The sequence below is a fragment of the Micromys minutus genome, assembly GCF_963924665.1.
Source record: "Micromys minutus genome assembly, chromosome: 12".
Taxonomy (NCBI): Eukaryota; Metazoa; Chordata; class Mammalia; order Rodentia; family Muridae; genus Micromys; species Micromys minutus.
In genome coordinates this window covers 32,017,875-32,038,451 of record NC_137981.1, presented here as the reverse complement: position 1 = coordinate 32,038,451, position 20,577 = coordinate 32,017,875, and the positions used below count along the sequence as shown (strand labels likewise).

The following is a 20,577-nucleotide window of genomic DNA, read 5'->3' as shown; positions in this document are numbered from 1 at the left end:
TGTTATTTAAAAATAAGCGATTCTGTAAGAATGTCTTGTTATCTTTTAATACAGCCAGCTGATATTACAATTGTAAAATCAATGAAGAATCCTCCAGCTGGGGTTAAACTAGTCATGGCTGCTGTTTGTGTCATGAAAGATATAAAACCAGAGAAGATCTCAGATCCTTCAGGAACTGGAGGCAAGGTAATAACTGCTTTAAACCATATTCAGGAATGTACGGAACCTGTTTGTACCGACTGTTAGCAAAGTCGATACCAACAACCTGTGACCCAGGGAAGAAGCACTGTTTTCCAGGTTGAGCAGACTCGGAGTGAACTGGGGAAAGAAGGCTCTGTATCTGGTCTAGTACACCAGATATCTGCAGTTCCCGTTGCTTCCATTTTCTCTTCTGTCCACACAGACCCCTGCTGTGACGTCATATGCGCTTAGGCCTGTGCTCTGTAGCTAAGATGTGTAAGAATGTGTGACATTTAATATACAGGTGTGGGTTTTGAGAATTGAAGTAAAAGAAAACAAACAAACAAACAAACCCCACAGCTTGTGCTGCCAGGTCTGGTGATCCCAGCTCTCCAGAGTGGAGGCAGAAGGATCAAGGTCATCATGCAAGGCCAGCCTGGGCAGTATGAGAACCTGTCTTAAAAAGGGGGGAAGGGGGCCACTGTGACTGACCTAATTCTAACACATGAGAGGCTGAGGCAGGAAGGCTGATGTGATTTCCAGGCCTGTTTGGGCTCTACAGTGAGTTCCCAGGCAGCCTGAGCACAGGGTGAGATTCTGTCTATAAAACAATGACATAAAAGCAAAGGCTGTGGGTATTCAGAAACCTTGGCCCCAGTAACCATGTGGCCTCTGGATGAAGTGTCTGAATCGTTGGACGATTCTATTCAAAAGATAATCAGAGCATCCAGCTCACAAAGTTAGAGGATGTTAGCCAATGCATATAACACTCTTCTATTGAAAGCCTTGTAAACAGCAAATATACAATAAATGTAACCAATATTGTAAATTATATCTTTCATTAAGATAATGTATAAATATTATAAAATATATAATATATAAATAGACTTTGTCTAGTTATTCAAATTTACTCAAACACTAAATACATTTTTAAAGAACAAAACAAAAAGAACCAATCTTTAAAAAAATGAAGTCATAAAATATTTTAAATTTCATTTATTTATTCTTCTTTTATATATGATTACATCCTGACTGCAGTTTTCCCTCCTTTTTCTTTCCCTGATACCCCACCACCACCTCCCCTCTCCCCCACTACCCCTCTGTTTCCCTTCAGAAAAGTGCAGACAAAAAAGTCAGAGGCATACTGGCTCCCCCTGTTAGGAGTCACACAAAAACACCAAGCTACACAACCTTAACATATATGCACAGGGCCTAGGTCAGACACACAGGCTCTCTGGTTATTGCTTCATTCTCTGTGAGTCCCTGTGAGCCCTGCTTAGTTGATTCTGTGGGCCATTTTCTTGTGTCCTTGACCTCTCTGGCTCCTACAATCCTTCCTCCCCCTTTTCCACAGGGTTCCCCAAGCTCTCCCTAATGTTTGGCATCTGCTCCTCTACTAGATGAAGCCTCTCTTGATGATGATTATACTAGGTTTGGTCCAGAAGTATAGTAGACTGTCATTAAGAGTCGCTTTTGCTTATTTGTCTGATCATCTATTTATTTATTGGTTCAGTCATATTGGTTCTATTCTAGGTCTCTGGCTGCTCTCCAGGTAGTGTCAGGCGTGGCCCCCTCTTGTGGTATGGGTCTCAAGTTACATCAGTCATTGGCTGGCTTCCACAAATTCTGGGCCACCTTGACCTCAGCACATCTTGCAAGAAGAACAAATTATGGGTTGTATGGTTTTAAAAGTAATAAAATATAATTTCTCACATGAAACTGTAATCATAGTAGATACAGTACTGTTTTTTAATTGTTGAAAGAAATAATCACCTCTATTTTCACTGATTAAATTTTTAGTGTATGTTTATATCCATATTTAAAAGACTTCACATTTTATTTACTTAACATATTCTCAGGGAGAAGAGTCTTATTTCTTGTCTTGGTTCTCTTGTCTTCTTGTCTCCTCCCCTTCCCTCCTCTCCCCTCCTCTCATTCCTTCTCTCCTCTCCTCCTCTCCCCTCCCCTCCTCTTATTCCTTCTCTCCTCCCCTCCCCTCCCCTTCCCTTCTTTCCTCTCCTCTCCCCTCCCCTTCTCTCTTCTCTTCTTTTTTCTAGACAGGGTTTCACATATCTCCCTGGCTGGCCTGGAACACTGTAAGTTACCCGGGCTGATTTTAAACTCAGAAATCTGTTCACCCCCTCTAGCTAGCATGCTGGAATTACAGGCATAATGTCACCACATCTGGCAGGAAATGAGTCTTTGTTTTCAAAAAGAAGTTTGTATTTTTAAGATATAAACATTTTTCTGACTAATGTGTACTTTCAATTCTACAACTAATACATTTCCATAAAATTCATTTGTAGATATTTGATTACTGGGGACCTAGCAAAAAACTCCTGGGAGATATGAATTTCCTCCGAGATTTGCGGGAGTACGACAAGGACAACATCCCAGTGAGTGATGTGGGACTTTCTTCTCTAAGCATGATTTTTGTCATGATGTGGAAGACCATTGACTAACAGCTATAGAATAGATGTTCATAATGCAAAAAGAACTCCTTTCCAATGATTAGAGAGTTAGTAAATTACTATTTTGGTGTACTGTTTACTTGAAAAAGTTCTCTAAATATCTTTGTGTAATAAATAGTTTTTTATTAGGAAATAATTTTCATATTTACATAAAATAAGACGATATCAGATTTTCTATTTGAATTATTACTTATTAATGTTTAATTGTTTGTGTTTTATTTTCAAATGTTCTATCAATCCACAGAGCCTTTTTTAGCATTTTTGGAAGAAACAGCTTTCTTTAATATCTATGTATTTGTGGGTTTTATCATGGATATTTTTTTCTTTTATAATTATAATTTTACTTTATTAATTAAATAATCTACTTATTTACTTTATATTCTGACTACAGTCTCTCCTCCGTCCTCCCCTCCCAGTCCTTCCTCCAGCATCCCCCATGCTCTCCTCAGTCGCTCTTCAGAAAAGGGCTTCCGCCCATGGAGACCAACTAGCCCTGGCTATCGAGTCACAGTAAGACTAGGCACATCCTTTCCTATTCAGGCTAGAGGAGACAGCCCAGCAGGGAAAAGGGTCCCAAAGGCAAGCACCAGAGTCAGAGACGGCCCCTGTTCCTGCTGTTATGAGTTCCATATGAAGACCGAGCTACACAGCTGTAACATATGTGTCAGTCCCATGCAGACTCTCAGGTGGTCTTTCTTACTCTGTGAGTCCCTATGGGCCCAGGTTAGTTGATTCTGTAGGTTTTCCTGTAGTGTATTTGACAGCTCTGCCCCCTATTATGTTTCTCCCCACCCCCATTTCTTTGGATTCCCCAATTCTGTTTCCATCAGCTGCTGGGGTAAACCTCTCTGATGATGGTTAAGCTAGGCCCCTGTCTGGAAATTTAGCAGAATATCATTAGCATCAATGTCAAGGACGGGCTCCCTCTCATCAGGATGGGCCTGAATCTCAAGCCGGACCACTCCCTCATATCTGCTCTATCCTTACCCCAGAATATCCTGTAGGTAGAACAAATTGTCAGATAAAGTTTTTGTGGTTAGGTTGCTGTCTCAATCCTCAATCCTCCATTGAAAGTCTTACCTAGTTACAGGAGATGGCCAGTTCAGACTCGATCCCCCATTGCTAGGAGTCTCAGCTAGGGTCACACTGGAAGTTTCCATTTCCCTAGGTTTCTAGCTCATCCCAGAGATGCCTCCCAACCCCAGTTCCAGTTGGTCTCTCATACTCTCTCCCTCCAGTTTCCCTGCACCTGATTTTTCCTATTTCCATCTCAATACCCCACACTCATCCAGCGCAGCCCCATTTACCCACAAGGTCTATTCAATGAGATTCAAGCATCCCCCCTTTGGGCCTACCTTGTTACTTAGCTTCTTTAGGTCTGTGTATTGTTGCATGGCTATCCTTTACTTTATGGGTAATATCCACTTATAAGTAAGTACATGCCATGTTTGTCTTTCTGGGTCTGGGAGACCTTGCTCAGGATGATTGTTTTTCCCCAGTTCTATCCATTTGTCTGCAAATTTCATAATGTCATTGTTCTTGACAGCGGAGTAATAATACTCCATTGTATAAATGTACTACATTTTTTTATCCATTCTTTGGTTGAGGGACATCTAGGTTGTTCCCAGTTTCTGGCTAATATGAATAAAGCTGCTATGAATGTAGTTGAACAAGTATCCTTGTGGTATAGTGGAGCATCCTTTGGGTATATGCTCAGGAATGGAGCTGGGTCTTGAGATCAAGTTTAAGTTTTCTGAGAAACTGCCAAATTGATTTCCAAAGTGGCCGTGCAAGTTTGCACTCACACCAGCAATGAAGGAGTGTTGCCCTTACTCCGCATCCTCACCAGCATGAGCTGTCGCTTGAGTTTTTCATCTTAGCCATTCTGATGGGAATAAAATGGAGTCTCAGAGTTGTTTTGATTTTTCCCTGATGGCTAAGGATGTTGAATGTTTAAGTATTTCTCAGCCTTGAAAGATTTCCCTGTCAAATATTTACCTTTTAGGTTTGTACCCCATTTTAAAAATTGGATTATTTGGTTTTATTGGTGTCTTTGTGCTTTTAAAATTATCCCAAAATGTTTATTTTGAGTTTTAAAAACAATGTAACATTTTTAAAAAATATTTTCATTTATTTAGCTTGTGTGTGTATGTGTGTGTGTGTGTGTTATGTGCAGGTGCATGTGCCATGGCATTCAAGTGAAGACCAAAGGACATTTTAGGGTAGCTAGATCTCCTTTCATCCGTGAGTGCTAGGAGTTGAACTAGATCATGCTTGGTGTCTTTACTCAACAAATCATCTCAACTTATTCAAATCACACATGGCCGCCTCCCGCTTTGTGGTTACATGATGCATGCCATAGTTTTAACATCTAAATCTTTGCTACATAGGTGGCTATTATGCAGAAGATTCGTAGCGAATATTTGACGAACCCTGAATTCGATCCCCCTAAGGTCGCTAAAGCCTCTTCTGCTGCTGAGGGTCTATGCAAATGGATCATGGCTATGGAAGTGTATGACAGAGTGGCAAAGGTATTTTCAGGATTTGCATATCCATTTCTTACTGAAATATCTCAGAAATAAAAATGTACTCCGTAAATTTCTAAATGTATTTTGTGTTAATTCTTCCAGAATTTCATACAATGAGGCCTGACTATATTCACTTCTTCCCAGTTCCTTCCAGATCCACCCCACTTCCCTGCCCATTCATCTAACTCTGAGTCCTCTTTTGTTTTTTTAATCCCACCAAGTCCAATTTGGGCTACCCCTATATTCTTAGATGTGTGGTCTTCCAGTGGCAACACTCTTCAAGAGAACTGACTCCCCGCCCCCACTCCTAGTAGCTCCTCAGCTCAGGGGATTTCCTTTCCACCTGCCCTGTCCTTTCTGGGATTTGGTGTAGCTTGACCTTGCAATGGGCTTATGCATTGCTGCCACAGGTGTTGCAGGTTCTTAAGTGCCCAGCTGTGTCCAGAGGGTACTGTCTGTTTGTATTCATTCACCGTCTCTGGCTCTTAAACCCTTTCTACTCCCATCTTCTGCAACCCCTGAGCTTTGGGAGCAGGTATATAAGTATATATGTTCTTCTTAGGGCTAAGGATTCTGCAGGATTTTATTATCTTACCTTGGCCATTTGTGGGTCTCTTAATTACCATAAACTGTAAATAGAAGCTTCCCAAATAAAGGCTGAAAGAAAGAGACAGAGAGAGAGAGGTAATAGTTCATGAATATGTTAATAAGTCATTAGAAATCAGTTTAATACTTTGTTCATTTAGCAGAATAAAGTAGTAGGCTCTCCCTAATACCATAATCTGTCTATACATACACAGGTGTGTGTGTATAAGCATGTGTGTGTAAGCTTCTACAGTAGTAGGTTTCTATGATTTTTTAAAAAAGTCTTTAGAGTTAATTATGACCCTTTGTATTCCTTCCTTTATCAATCCCCTTTAAACTTTCTATATCCCCTCCTTTGAAAGTCCTACCCTAACCCACCAGTTTCTAGACCTCTGTGGATATTCCAAATAAATATACAGATCTGAAAATTCAAAGCCAACATCCACAAATGAGGGAAAATGTGACCTTTATCTTTCTGAGTCTGAGTTACTTTCCTTAGAATGATTGTTTCCAGCTCTATGAATTTGCCTGTGAATTGAATAACTTCATTTATAGCCGAACACTATTTCACTGTGTAAATACACAACAGTTTTCTTATCTATTCAGCAACTGATGGACATCTAGGTTGTTTCTATTTTGTTGTTATTGTGAGTATAACAGCAATGAGTATGGATGAGCAGGCATCTCTATAGTAGGCTATAAAGTCTTTGGGTATATGTCTAAGAGTGATGTAACTGTACCATATGGTAGATCTGCTTTTAGTTTTTTGAGGAACCTTCACTCTGGTTTCCTTACCAGATATACCAGATTTCACTCCCATCAGCAATAAATAAGTGTTCTTTCCCCATATCTATCCAAGAATTTGTCATAATTTGGTTTTGGGGTTTTTTTAATTCTTATCCATTCTGACTTGAGTAAGATTTTTAAAAATCTCAAATTAATTTTAATTTACATTTTCCTGGTGGCTAAGGATGTTAAACATTTTTTTAATGTTGTTCAGTAACTTGTATTTTCATTTTTGGAGAACTCTCTATTTTGTTTCATGCCCCATGTTGTAATTGGGTTGTTTGGTTTCTTGATGTTTAGGGTTTTTTCAGTTCTTTGTGTATTCTAGATACTAACCCTCTATCACACATATCACTGGTCAAGATTTTTTCCATTCTGTGGGCTGCTTCTTTGCTCAAGTAATGGTGTTCTTTGTAGTACAGAGCTTTTGGTTTTATGAGGTCCCATTAATTACTTCTTGGTGTTAATATCTGTCCAATCAGGGTTTGTCCCAAAGGCCCTTTCCTGTACCAGTGAGATCAAGTGTATGCTCTACTTTCTATCGAATTCAGGGCATCAGATCCCGGGTTACAGCCCTTGATCCATGTGGAGCTGTGTGGGATGAGAGATGTGGATCAAGTCACATTCTCCTTCGTGCGCTCTCCGATTTGACCAGTATCGTTTGTTGAAAATTCTGTATTTTCTTCAATGTGTATTGTTGGCCTCTTTGACAAAACCAAATGGCGAGTGTCAGAGTGTGTCACTGCAGGACAAGCTTTCAGAAAGTTCTTCTGCTCATTGACAGAGTGTTAGCTGAAAGGAGTGTAGCCAAAACTGCAACCAAAGGCAGCCTTGTGCTTCCAGAATAATCTCAAGAAGAAGCATTTCAGGCTATGTTAGCTGGGAGATGAGGCATGAAAGGAGAGGGGGTGAAATTCAGTCAGTCTGAAAGGTGGAGACAGTGCTCTCCCAGGATAAGGAGGCGTCAAAGGAATTCTAGATGACAATTTAGAGATGGTGACGCTCTTGAGAAATATGTAGACTGAAACCACTGTTGAAATGGCATCCCATGGAAGATCTACTCTGCTGAAATTCTCAAGTATTTTTATCACATAAACAATTCACACACCTCCCTTTTATAATAGACTAATGACATCTAAAATAATAGCATCCATTGTCTCTGAAAGTTAATTTTGATTTACCACTATAAACATTTGCGAACGAAATAATATGGGGCTGGAGAGACTGACTGCTCTTCCAGAGAGAGGCCCTGAGTTCAATTCCTAGCAATTACATGGTGGCTCACAACCATCTGCAATGAGATCCGATGCCCTCTTCTGATGCGTCTGAGGACAGTGACAGTGTACTCACATACATAAAATGAATAAATACATATTTAAAACATATATAAATGAAAAGAAAAATCTAAGTGGCTCTGGAAGAGATATGTCATACATACTCTATTCCACTGACCAGTGGGTCTGTTTTTAGGGAAGTCTCATGGTGCTTTTACTGCACAGCTCTGTAAGTATAACGAGATCTGGAATAGTGACTTTGGATGGAGATTGCAGTGAATCTGTAGACTGCTTTCCTTAGGACAGCCACTTCACAATATCCATCCTACCACTCCACAAGCATCTGTGCTCCCTGACCAGTCAGGACTACAGAGCAAGAACCTTTCTCAAAATAATGAGTGAAATAAAATGGAAGACAGAAACAGAATTACAGGGCTTTGCCTGCTCCTTTTTTGTTGAATGGTGACTTTGCACTATTTGAAACACTTTGCTACACTTTGTGACATTTTTTACTCTACATTAAACTATATTATTCCAGAATAATTTATTTTGTATAATAGTTTACAAATCCAAATGATTTGTCTGTTTTATGAAGGTGTTTTGCTTTATATAAGATTTGACTGCTTTTAGGTGTAATTTATTGTTAAACCACATGTCTGACCCATAATTTTTAACTTACACAGAATACACAACATCTGCATATTGTCCCATAACAGGTTGTGGCTCCAAAGAAAGCTCGCTTAGCAGAGGCCCAGAGGTCCTTGGCGGAGACAATGAAGCTTTTGAATCAGAAGAGAAGTGAACTGGCCCAAGTAGAACAGCATTTGGAAAACTTACAGATGACCTTTCAAGAGAAGACAGAGGAAAAGGCAGCTCTAGAGGATCAGGTGGAACTATGTGCTAAGAAGCTGGAACGAGCCTCCAAGCTAATCGGAGGGCTAGGTGGAGAAAAGTCAAGGTAGAGCTGCTTCCCGAGGACTAGAGGACGACAGGCTTGAGCGCGGCCTGTTTGTCACCGATACATCTGCTTTTTCAGTGGCTGATTGAGAATACGAGGCATTCTGTAAAGTACCAGGCTGGGATGCTCAAAGGAGCAAGATCAGTGTTGAGGCAGAGTTTATAACTTGTTTTCAAGACAGAAACCAGCCAACAGAGAAAGGAGGGGGGAAAGAAAGTACAATGTTTACAATCCTCTAATCTAATTTGGTATTCTTTCCCATTTCTCTGTATTTTATACTGGATTGCACAGCCAACTATTTCATTATTGATCACGTTTATTCCATGCATAGCATGATCTAGTAATTTAGTCCAGGTGAGATGATTTTGTAATAATTTCTATTGTCACAGTCTTGTTGAATGGAAAAATTATCACTTTATCTGCAGAATTTCAATGTTATAATTTATTGTGTATCAAATAGTCTTGCTTCAAAATAGCATTTCTGGAATGAATGTAAAATGTTCCTTATTATCTAAAAGCAAGTCCTGAAACAAACAGTAGGACAAAATCATCCTAGAGAAGATTCTGAAGCAAAACCGCTGGGGTTGCCGTTGTTGGAAAGGTAGAATGCTGTTGGACAAGCTGCTGCCCGAAAACTAAAATGTAGAAACTCATATATCACAATATAACAAAGCTAGAGGGATCTGACCTCCTCAGTTTACACATAGGCCTAACATGTCATAGCCTTTTCTTGGAGGATTTAGACAAGAAGGCCCATGCACTTTCTTTTCTATTGTTTTAATTTTCTGTATATGACTGTTGGCCTGCATGTATGTCTGTGCACCACTCACATGCTGGTGCCTGTGGAGGCCCTAAGAGGATGCTGGATCCCTGAACTTTAGTTGCAGATAGTTGTAAGCCAGCATGTGAGTGCTGCAAACCAAACCCCAGTTCTTTAGAAGAGCCATCAGTGCTCTTCAGGAGTAAGCTGTCCCTCCAGCCGGCCCCTCCCACACAGTCACGTGCTGTTTTGCCTCTGGTTTGTTGCACAGATGGTCTCAAGCTGCGAATGACCTTCAAATAACCTATGAAAACCTAACTGGTGACGTCCTGGTGTCAGCAGGAGTCATAGCTTACCTTGGTGCTTTCACCTCTGCATTCCGACAAGAATGTACAGAAGATTGGAGCAGGATGTGCAAGGTGTGCTCACGGTCAGGAAATGATCTAGAACATTCACAGTGTATGTTGGAGATATGATGACGATGAGAACATTAAAAAAAATACACGAACATATGGAAAGTCTGTTTTGTTTCTCTGTCTCTCTCCCTCCCTCTCTCTTCCTCCCTCTCTCTCCCCTCTCCCCTCCCCCTCTCCCCCTTCCTCCCTCCCCTCCCTCTGCTTCTTCTTTGACTTGTAAAATACTCCCAAAGTCTAACTTTCAATGTAGTTTTATTTTCTGACCTTTAGTCATGACAATGAAATATGTATTTTAACTTAAAGATTACTTCAATTGATAAGATGAAAGAAAACATTGGACTTTTACTTCTTACAGGAGAAAAGATTCCCATGTTCAGAGGAGTTCTCATTGAGTAAAACCTTGGGGGATCCAGTCAAAATTAGAGCTTGGAACATTGCTGGGTTACCAACAGACGCATTCTCCATAGACAACGGTGTGATCGTCAACAACTCCAGACGTTGGTAAGAAACAGTTTCCTCCAGCTTTGTTGGGAGGTCTTCAAGCATATAAAAAAGCTGAAGGACTCAGACAAGAAGTTCCAGCGTAATGGTCACCCTACATTCTGCAGGTAGCACTATGTCCTATTTGCTGCTTAATCACGAATCCAGCTACTGCTCTGCCAAACCATCTTTCTAAATGTGTTTATGGGTGAGCTGCAAACGTGCATCTCCCCCTTAGCCACTTCAACATGCATAGTGTTGACTAAAGATCAATTCTAACTTATGTATTTTTAGAAAAAATTAAATATAATAAAACAGAAAAACTCAAATTTACCATTGGGTGAATTCAGAAAAAGTGTATAGCTGTGCACTCAAACTTGACTCCATCAGGATGCAGAGCAAAGCTACCTCCTGGAGAGTTCCTACATATCCCTCTTCTGCCCTTATCCCACCCGAGGAAACCATCATTCCAATTACTTCTCAACATGGGTTAGTTATGCCTGTTCTAGAACGGCACATCGATTTCATGACACACATACATGAGACATCTCAGCATAACTGTTTTGAGAGTCATCCATGTTACTCCACATATGAGTACTTTGTTTCAGGGAGGGTTAATATCTATCATATAAACACCTCAGTATTTGTGATTTCACCTTTTAATAAGGTATCTTACTGAATTAAAGTTTTCTAAATCGTTTGCACACACACACACATATGGAGAGAGAGAGAGAGAGAGAGAGAGCATGGCAGTAAGAATGACTGAGTCAGGATGATGTAAGGATGTGGACACAGTATCAGATGAAGATGAGGTCTCATGAGAGTGATCATGAAGTGCATTAGAAATGGTCCCATGGGAAGACTTAAAGCCAGCCACAGTGGCTCAATAACAACTGAGGAGACGTTCTCAAGAACAATAATTTCCAAACAATGGAAATTATTCCTCATATTCCAGTTGATGTAATGCCCACAGGAAATTCTTTTCTCCAGCCTCCGTCTTCCAGCCAGGCCCAACCCGAATAAACACCGTTCTAGTCTATCCTGACTTTTTTATTTTACATGCATTAGTGTTTGCCTGCATGCATTTCTGTGTGCTACATGCATTGCCTGGTTTCCCACAGAGGGCAGAAAAGGGTGTTGAGTACCCTCAAACTACAGTTTCAGACACCTGTAAGCTGCCACATGGGTGTTAGGTCCTCTGCAAGACCAGAAAATGCTCTTAAACATTAAGCCATCGCTCCAACACCCAATTACATATTCATAAATACAAACCCTTTCTTTACTATCCTAGAAAATCATCCCTAAATAGATTCTGTGTACCAGACTTATCTTAGGCACTCACTATACAGTCCTACTCACAAACCAGTAAAAATCAGTTATAAGCTGATGCATTTTTATTTTAAACCTTTAGCAAATTATCTTTCACACTATATTAGCTGATGCTGTACATTAAGTTTGCTGTGATGACCATGTTATATTGAAACCAGCACAGCCCACCGATTCACAGATTCCTAGTTCTTGTCACACTGAGGTAGTTTTTAGAAACTTGGGTTTTTTGGTTTTTTTTTTTTTTTTTTTTTATCAATGTGAGCTGACTTTCTTCATTTGGAAGAATAAAATTCTTTATTTTTTAAATTAAATTATTCCTTCGACAATTTTTTGACATTGATAAGTTAAAGATTTTTTTGCCAGTACTTGATTTTTTAAAGGGTTGATAGTATGCATTGAAATCTTACTAGTTACAATAAGCATAAACTACATGTAAAACAAAATGTAAAATGAAAATATTCAAAGTTTTCTTGGTGTGTGTAGATTAAACATAATGATTTTTAAATACCAAAAATTGCCACAATGCTGTATTCTTAGCTCTTGAGTTATTAATGATTTAAGATCTAGGTGTACCCCACTCTGCATGGATGCTATATTGCTTTTTTTTTTTCCTAAGAAGGACTGAGGCTTCCATTTGTTGGCCTTTCTTTTTTTGAGCTTAATATGGTCTGTGAGTTGTTTCTTGGGTATTCAGAGCTTTCTGGGGTTAGTATCCAATTATCAGTGAGTGCATATTATGTCTGTTCTTTTGTGACTGGGTTATCTCACTCGGGATGATATTCTCTAGATACATCCATTTTCCTAGGAATTTCATAAAGTCATTATTTCTGGGAGCTGAGTAGTACTCCACTGTGTAAATATACCACAATTTATGTATCCATTCATCTACTGAAGGACATCTGGGTTTTTTCCAGCTTCTGGCTATTATAAATAAGGCTGCTATGAACACAGTGGAGCATGTGTCCTTATTGTATGTTGGAGCATCTTTGAGGTATATGCCTGGATGTGGAATTACTGGGTCCTCAGGTAGTACTATGTCCAATTTTCTGAGGAACCGCCAGACTGATTTCTAGAGTGGTTGTACCAGCTTACAACCCCACCAACAATGGAGGAATGTTCCTCTTTCTCCACATCCTCACCAGCATCTGCTGTCATCTGAGTTTTTTATCTTAGCCATTCTGATTGGTATGTGGTGGAATCTCAGGGTTGTTTTGATTTGCATTTCCCTGATGACTAGGAATGTCTAGCATTTTCTTAGGTGCTTCTCAGCCATTCAATATTCCTCAATTGAGAACTCTTTTTTTTAGCTCTATACCCCATTTTTAATAGAATTGTTTGATTCTCTGGAGTCTAACTTCTTGAGTTCTTTGTATATATTGGATATTAGACCTCTATCAGATGTGGGATTGGTAAAGATCTCTTCCCAATCTGTTGGCTGCCGTTTTGTTTTCTTGACAGTGTCCTTAGCCTGACAGAAACTTTGCTATCTCATTAAGTCCCATTTATAATTCTCGATCTTAGAGCACAAGCCATTGGTGTACTGTTCAGGAAATTTTCCTCTTTGCCCATGTGTTCTAAGGTTTACCCCACTTTCTCTTCTAATAGTTTCAGTGTACCTAGTTTTATGTGGAGATCTTTGATCCACTTGCACTTGAGCTTTGTACAAGCAGATAAGAAAGGCTCTATTTTCATTCTTATGCCTGCTGACTGCCAGTTGAACCAACACCATTTGTTGAAGAGGCTTTTTCCATTGAATGTTTTCAGCTCCTTTGTCAAAAATCGGTGTGTATGTGTGTGTATAATGTGTTCTGATCACATTCATCCTTTTACCCTCTCATGTCCTCCTCCCACTACTGGTAGCCTTGCCTCCTACATCCTCCCACCACCACTAGCCCCACCTCCCACTTCCTTCCACCAAGTTCCCATCATACTGTCTTGTCTTTGGGTTTTTGCTCTGGATTTGGCCAGGAACACTCTTTTTTTTTTTTTTTTTTTTTAACTTTTTGTTTTAATTTTTTGAGAATTACATGCATGAATACTATATTTATACAATTTCTATTCTCACACTCCCCCCACCCCACCCCTACAACTCCTGTGCTCAGCTCCCTGGCAAATTCCTAACCTCTTCTTTAGTTATTACTGTTACATGTATATACATATATAATCATAGGACTTTCAAAAGATAAATCTTTATGTAAAATACTTTGCATTTGTAACAACTGATGACAACATTCGCTTAAATTGCAGAGATTTTTAAGGAATTGCAGCATTTATGTGTTCCTCTTGGAATTTCTTAATTTCCAGGCCTTTAATGATTGACCCCCAGGGTCAAGCCAATAAATGGATCAAAAACTCTGAGAAAGATAATCAGCTCAGTGTTATTAAGTTATCAGACACAGACTATATGAGAACCTTGGAAAACTGCATTCAGTTTGGAACTCCACTTCTCCTGGAAAATGTTGGTGAAGATTTGGATCCCTCTTTGGAGCCTTTGTTACTTAAACAAACTTTTAAACAAGGTAGAAACTGAAAGATGATTGGATTGTTTTGAAGCATGAAAGAAAAATAACACATAAATTTAATAATGATAATAATAACTTAGAACTACCATGCCAGTGTTATGTATGGAAGGAAATCTGAAACAAGCCTTCAGAACTGAACCTTGATCCAGTATTCTAAGATAAGGACTGTGTCCTATCTTCTTTGCCTTATCTACTACTCCCTGAATTTTAGCTCTGTTGAGAGCATGAGACAGTTGAAGGTAGTCTAAAATTCCTTTGTCTCATGATCATTGACCTCAGAAAGTTTATTAATTATGAATAATAACAAGAATGTGGGCCAGAGTTAAATCTAGGTAAACATGATTACCCACCTGTGTCTTTCTGCTGATGAACATTATATCTGCAAAGCTCTGATACCCTGGTGAGCTTTAATCATATGAAAAGTTTGGAACCACAGTTAAAATCTTTGTTGTTGTTGTTTAAGTTTGGGTTTTCATGACAGGGTTTCTCTGTGTAACCTTGGCTGTCCTAGAGCTCACTCTGTAGATTAGGCTGGCTTGGAACGCAGAGATACTTCTGCCTCCCCTCAAGTGCTGGGATTAAAGGTGTGTGCCACCACCGCCAGACTCAAAAAGTATCTTGATTTATTAAGTTCCGTGACCACATGATACAGTGTCCTTTGTATAATTGTGTATTTGTCTCTGCAGTGGTGACTTTTGTCACAGCTGTTTTCTATCTCAAATTACTTAGGACTCTTTGCTTATACCTTAGGTAAGGCCTTAGAAGTACACAGGAAGAGAGGGTCATTTGTTGTTTTGTTTTGCTTTCTGGAATATAGGTGGTATTGACTGCATCCGACTTGGTGAAGTCATTATTGAATATTCTTTTGATTTTAAATTTTATATCACCACAAAACTGAGAAATCCACACTACATGCCAGAATTGGCTACAAAAGTGTCTTTGCTCAATTTCATGATAACTCCGGAAGGGCTTGAAGATCAGTTACTAGGCATTGTTGTTGCAAAGGAGAGGTATGTATTTCTTCAGATGCTTCAGGTGGTTTAGAAAGTGTCTGTAGGCCTTTCTTACTTTTGTTCTGGAACTATTTTGAAATGTCTAAAACTTTATATTTTGTTACTATAAATCAAACAATTATATGTCATTAAAAATAGCCATTCAGTAATAGTTCAGTAATAACCTTTAAGTCAGTTCCTATTACGTCAGTCTTACTGTGGGCGATGAGATTGAGAATACATGCCATAACTTCTATCAGGCTGAGCTAGGAACTTTGGCCATAGTAATGTAGACCATGGATAAAATCAGAAGTGCATTCAGACTTCTATACAGAATGGTAACTTTAGAAACTGCTCAGGGTACGGTATGAAAAGGATATAAAACTACATATGTGGTATAAAAAAGATTGTATTGAAAAATGATGGGTAAATCACTTTGTGTTCAAAATGAAAAGAAAGAGAGGATTATGATGAAATATACCTGAATATTAGCAGTTATTTTACCTAATATATAAGAACATAGGTAATTTTTATGATTTGGTTTTATTGTTTGCTTTGTATTTTTCCATTACTAACATACTGTTTTTCAAATTAAAAAAAAACAGAAAAGCTACAAGAAGGAACTGCTTCTGGAAGAAAATAATTGATTTGATCTTAATATGACTTTATTAAGTCACCTGTTAAATGAAAACAAATTAAAAGGATATAAAAGTAACTTTGTTACTTCCAAAACGTAAAAATAAACAAGACCTATGCTACAGCACTCTCTATAGCAGATGGTGTTATCCTGAGGTGTCATCCATTTTGCTCACTAATGTTTAATGTTACCTTTACCTTTCACTAGACAAGACAGCCTGACCAGTCCTCCTTCCTATGGCTGTTATTTTAGAAGAGTTATTGATGACAAAGCCAATGAATTTATAAGAAATCTCCTACTTTGAGTCCTTTATTTTCCTATATATAGCCAGCAATACCCTAAGAATAATCTAACACATTCTTAGAGTTTCTGTCACATGTTAAGTATACAAACGAATTTTCTTTGCTTAAGCTTCTCAAATGAATATTTGTATGAGCCTTTTCATTTTCTGCTGTGATCAGATATGTTGACAAAAAGGAAGCTGTGGGAGAAAGTGTTTATATCAGCCCACCGTTCCTGTTTATAGTCCTTCTTAGCAGGGAACATGAGAGAACAAGTCATGTGACATCTGCTATGCAAAGAAGAGAGCAATAGATATATGCATGCCAGCTCTCAGCTTCCTCTCTCCTTGTCACAGTCCAGGGTCCAGCCCATAAAGTGGCGGCCAACCTGGTCTAGATAATCCCTCACTGAGATTCCCTTTCCAGCCAAGCTTAGACTGTATCACGTCAACAATTAAAATTCACTGTCACAGGATGCAATTATTTCCCCCTTACCGTCGTAAAATTGATTCTTTTACATCTGTGTTAATAATTCAAATATTCACAAAATGTTATCCATGATCTTTAGGTAGAAGTTAGGTTAAAGGCTCCAAATTCACAGTAAATGTTTCTGTCTTTTTTAGACCAGAATTGGAGGAGGAGCGAAATGCTCTCATTCTTCAGTCTGCTGCTAACAAGAAGCAGCTCAAAGACATAGAGACAAGGATTTTAGAAACATTATCATCTTCAGAAGGGAACATTTTGGAAGATGAAAGTGCAATAAAAGTCTTAGACTCAGCCAAAATGATGTCTAATGAGATCACAAAGAAACAGCAGGTAAAAATAAAGACTCCTAGACACTTTTGGATTCTGGCATCTGAGTTTGTCTCTAGTCCCTGAGGAAATGCTGTAGTAGGCTCTCAAAAAAGAAAACTTGGTTCTTCTCCTCTGTCAGGTTGCAGAAAAAACAGAGCTCAAAATCGCCGAGTCCCGAGAAGGATACAGACCCATCGCCAAGCATTCGTCAGTGTTGTTCTTTAGCATTGCAGACTTGGCCAACATAGATCCCATGTACCAATACTCTCTCACCTGGTTTGTGAACCTTTACATCAACTCTATTCATGACAGGTAAGCAGAGTTCCAGCTTCCTCCATTCTCCCTTAGGTTGGATTCTTCACCTTCGTTAACATTAAAAAATTAATTAATGCAACTGATCATCCCTAATAGTGTACACATGCACTCAGGGGGTGCACAAGTACGCACGTACACTCGAGCACACACACACACACACACACACACACACACATACACACACACACACACCTGAAAGCAGGATTATCTTTATTCTTTAAGGTAAATTATCCTCAGAATACAAAAGAAAGCATGACCATTGTGGTAGTGTGGATATATATTATATTGGGGGGTATAAACTAAGAAATAAAAGATCTTAAATGGGAAAAAAATTATTGTTTCCACTTACTGCTGTAGAATTTTCACTGTTGATCATTGAGTGGAACAAGGAAAAACAACTAAAGTCTTCCCGGTAAAAAGTTGATTCTCCAACCTAAGATTTTATGCATGGAGGGATGGTCTCACTGTGTAGCCCTGATTGACCTAGTACTTGCTATTAGCCCAGGCTAGACTGAGGCTTGGGGGCAATCTTTCTGTCTGTGTTCCCTGAATGCTGAGATTACAAGCGTGACACCATACCTGGCTCTTCTTTCTGTCTTTTAAATATCGCAATGATGCTCAGGACTTGTTTGTGCTGACAATTGTAATGTCTCTCTCCAACTCTGACTGTCTAGAAGCTGGCACTGTATTTATATCTATTTGCTAGAGATTGCCACTTTAATGGGTTAATAAATGTATTAGTCACTTTCCATGTTGCTAGGACAAAGCACCTGGGAAAATCAACTTAAGAAAGGAAGAGTTTGTGTTGTCTCACTTTGAAGGCCCATGGAGCAGGGGAAGGCGTGGTGGAAGGGTGTGTCTATAATGGAGGAAGCCAGAGATGGACACTGGTACTCAGTTCTCTTCCTCCTCTAGCCACGGGCTGATGCCACCATTTCAATTAACCTAATCTATAAAGCCCTCACTGGCATTCCGACAGGTTACCTTAAACTGAGACTCTAAATCAATCAAGGTGACCAACAAGTTTAACTGTACAATGAGTACATACATGTTGTGATGTCATTCAATCCCCATTTTACCTAATACCAGACACAGGACTTTAGAAAAGCCAGTTACCCTTTCTGTAATTGCTCCAGTTTCCTTCTTTGTAAAAACAGAAGTAATAATTACATTTATCTCTTCTGGTAGTTCTGAGAATTAAGTGAGATGTTTTCAAAGTGTTGAGAACAATGCTTTGTATTTAGTGACTTCTGTACTGACCAAGTAAAATGAAAATGTGACCTGAACCCACATGTGTACCATAAGAAATTTCTTTCTGTGTCAGCACCTGGTAGAATAATTAAAATCCCTACAAGCTCCCAGCTGTGACTTAGAATGTGACTTTACTCTGTGCTCAAGATGGAGGAAGGTCAGGCTGAAGATTTTAAAATGTCATTTACATGTTTCAGTGATGATGTGGACAAATTAGAGCTGTTAGAAATTGCAGATGTGACAAGGTTTACATTTGTGAGTGATTTCAAATGCTTCTAGTGATGAAAACTTTAATAAAGTTAGAGCATTTTATAGGTTAATCTGGGTCACTTACTTTCCCTATTTTTACCTTTTTTGACCTTTTAGCAACAGATCCAAAATCTTGGAAAAGCGCCTGCGCTATTTAAATGACCACTTCACATACAACTTATACTGTAACATATGCCGATCTCTGTTCGAGAAAGACAAGTTGTTGTTCTCCTTTTTATTGTGTGCTAACCTGCTCCTGTAAGTGACTTGTGTTTTTACTTTTCCCTATTAATTTTACTTTCCTTTACTTACTCAACTTACATTCCACTCACTGCCCCCTCCTGGTCACCTCCTCCCACAATCCTTCCCCATTCCCCCACTCCCCCTCCCCTTCTCCTCTGAGCAGGTGGGGCCTCCCTGAGTATCCCCCAACCCCCACTTCCTCTCCCACTGAGGCCAGCCAAGGGAGGCCAGCTAGAAGAACACATCCCATAGACAGGCAGCAGCTTTTGGGACAGCCCCAGCTCCAGTTGTTCAGGACCCACATGAAGGTCAAGCTGCACATCCCTACATGTGGACTGGGAGGCCTGGGTCCAGCCTGTGTGTGTCCTTTGGTTGGTGGTTCAGACTCTGAGAGCCCTAAGGGTCCAGGTTAGTTGACTCTGGTGGTCTTCCTGTGGCGTTCCTATACCCTCCAGGGCCTTATTTACTGATTTTAAAAACTTGCCTTGGAAATATAATCTACAAATGGCTTCTTAGTTGGTATAATGCCATGCTTGGCTTACTTCATCATTTCCTGCATAACAATAGTTTCCACAATTGTGTTGATGTTCTGGTGTTTACTTTTAATTTTTAAAGTTTATATATTAGATAAAAGTTTACAAAATACAGCATAGAGCTCGATCCGTTCTTACAAAGGTGACGTTGGAAATAGAGCATTCCAATGGTCCCTGAATCTGTTCTGTGCTTCACCCCTACTCTCTCCACAGCTGACTACTGTTCTCATCTCCAATGTTGCAGTTTATTTTGCTTTTAAAAAAGTATCCAAACGTAGGTCTTCTGTCTGTTTTTTTCCTCATTGTCCAAACTTTTTAGTGTGTGTGTGTGTGTGTGTGTGTGTGTGTGTGTGTGTGTGTGTGTGAGCACACATAGTGCAGGAGTTCTTTCTCTCCTTCCATCACCTGAAACCTAGAGGTCACCTCAGGTCATCAGGCTTGGCAGCAAGTGTCTTTATCCACTGAGCCATCTCGTTGGCCCATCAACACACTTTTAAAAAGATTCATCTGAGAACTTACTTGTTTGCATTGGTTGCTTTGTGACATTCACTGGAGGAATACATTAAAGTTTCTCTGTTCCACTTTTGGTGGATATTTGAGTTGCTCTCAGTTTGGCAGTGTTACAAATAACAGCACCACAAACACTGTTGTATGAAGGTCTCCCTGCTCTCCTATACACACTTCTTTTTGAAGAGAGCTAGAAAGAAACTTGCAACTTATTTGCCAGATGTTCCCATTTATATCCCATTAACAGTTGCAAACTCCTATTGTTGTAGGTCTGCACCAAAATTGTGTATTACCCAAAAATACTCTCTTTACATCAGTGTCTTCCTAAGTAGATGGACTTGAACCCACAACCTTCCTGCCTCAGTCCCCAGGTGCTGAATTATAGATATGTGTCATCTATTGTCATTTTCAAAATACATTTAGGTGTGTGATAACCATTATTCCTTGTTGTTTAAACTTACATCTCTGTGATGATTAAAGATGTC

The 20,577-nt window shown here is 39.4% G+C and overlaps 1 protein-coding gene across 1 annotated transcript in view; it reads left to right on the top strand.

The window, feature by feature from the left end:
• The window catches only part of DNAH12 (dynein axonemal heavy chain 12), a gene marked incomplete at both ends in the record, with an annotated part of 152,272 nt that overhangs the window by 106,437 nt on the left and 25,258 nt on the right, over window positions 1-20,577 (top strand). Inside the window, 11 exons of the mRNA XM_080926847.1 lie at window positions 59-186; window positions 2,487-2,576; window positions 5,042-5,182; window positions 8,541-8,782; window positions 9,814-9,961; window positions 10,314-10,459; window positions 14,072-14,286; window positions 15,107-15,299; window positions 16,823-17,015; window positions 17,134-17,306; window positions 18,927-19,067. Coding sequence (XP_080782973.1) covers window positions 59-186; window positions 2,487-2,576; window positions 5,042-5,182; window positions 8,541-8,782; window positions 9,814-9,961; window positions 10,314-10,459; window positions 14,072-14,286; window positions 15,107-15,299; window positions 16,823-17,015; window positions 17,134-17,306; window positions 18,927-19,067 — 1,810 coding nt within the window. The remainder of the gene's footprint in view (window positions 1-58; window positions 187-2,486; window positions 2,577-5,041; window positions 5,183-8,540; window positions 8,783-9,813; window positions 9,962-10,313; window positions 10,460-14,071; window positions 14,287-15,106; window positions 15,300-16,822; window positions 17,016-17,133; window positions 17,307-18,926; window positions 19,068-20,577) is intronic.